The sequence below is a fragment of the Phalaenopsis equestris genome, unplaced genomic scaffold (genome assembly GCF_001263595.1).
Source record: "Phalaenopsis equestris unplaced genomic scaffold, ASM126359v1 Scaffold000400, whole genome shotgun sequence".
Taxonomy (NCBI): Eukaryota; Viridiplantae; Streptophyta; class Magnoliopsida; order Asparagales; family Orchidaceae; genus Phalaenopsis; species Phalaenopsis equestris.
The window spans coordinates 9,562-10,441 of NW_018164842.1; the positions used below are offsets into that span (position 1 = coordinate 9,562).

At 32.5% G+C, this 880-nt stretch overlaps 1 protein-coding gene across 1 annotated transcript in view; it reads left to right on the forward strand.

The window, feature by feature from the left end:
- Positions 1–271: 271 nt before the first annotated feature.
- LOC110026762 overlaps positions 272–880 on the forward strand; it is a gene marked incomplete at its 5' end in the record, with an annotated part of 12,203 nt that continues 11,594 nt past the window's right edge. The window contains 2 exons of the mRNA XM_020727863.1: positions 272–396; positions 590–665. Coding sequence (XP_020583522.1) covers positions 272–396; positions 590–665 — 201 coding nt within the window. The remainder of the gene's footprint in view (positions 397–589; positions 666–880) is intronic.

The following is an 880-nucleotide window of genomic DNA, read 5'->3' on the forward strand; positions in this document are numbered from 1 at the left end:
TTTACTTGAAAATAATGTGGGATCATACTTAGTATCTAGATCGTTTAGTTTCTTCAATGTCTAAGGTCATGCCAGAGCTTTTGCGGTGATTATCCACTCCTAAGATACGGTACTTCAATGCTCTGGGATTTTTCTAATATTTTTTATATTATTGATTTGATGATCGACTCAAGTACATGAAGCATGTGGGTCTCAGATGTCTCTTCTAGGTGAAATATCGTCACGTTGGAATGAATAAATATCTTACTATTATTGGTTTTATTCTATTTGTTATCTTCCTGCTAAAGTTACAGATGCAATTATTTTAACATTTCAGGCCATCGCGGCATATTTTATGGATATTGTTAATTCCTCTCACAGCTATGCTACTGGAGGAACATCTGTCAGCGAATTTTGGTAAAAACAACAGGAATTTTGCATGTTGTTTATTTTTCATTTTCTTTTTCTTGGCAAAATATGCTTAATTTTTTTATCAGTTTTTGCTGTGATGTCCTTTTACTACCTTTATATTCTTTTTTGATTTAGTTAAATTTAATGGGGATGGTATCTTCCATTTTGTAACTAGTGCACTGCCTTGAACTATATTCAGGTCTGATCCCAAACGCTTGGCAGATACTCTCAGCACAGAGGATGAAGAATCTTGTACCACTTATAATATGCTTAAGGTTCTTTTTTTGGCTCCTATTTCTTTTTTAATCAAGAAAATTGTTTAGAATATCCACGAGTGTTGAGAATTCAAAAAGTGATCTTCTTTGTTTGAAGGAGTCTAGTATGTTTCATCAAATTTAGAGGATTAACTTCAATAAATAATTGTCTTACAACTATTTCCCCCATTCAAATGTAGATCTTCTTAAAGCTTTGTTTTGTTGATTACATCCTC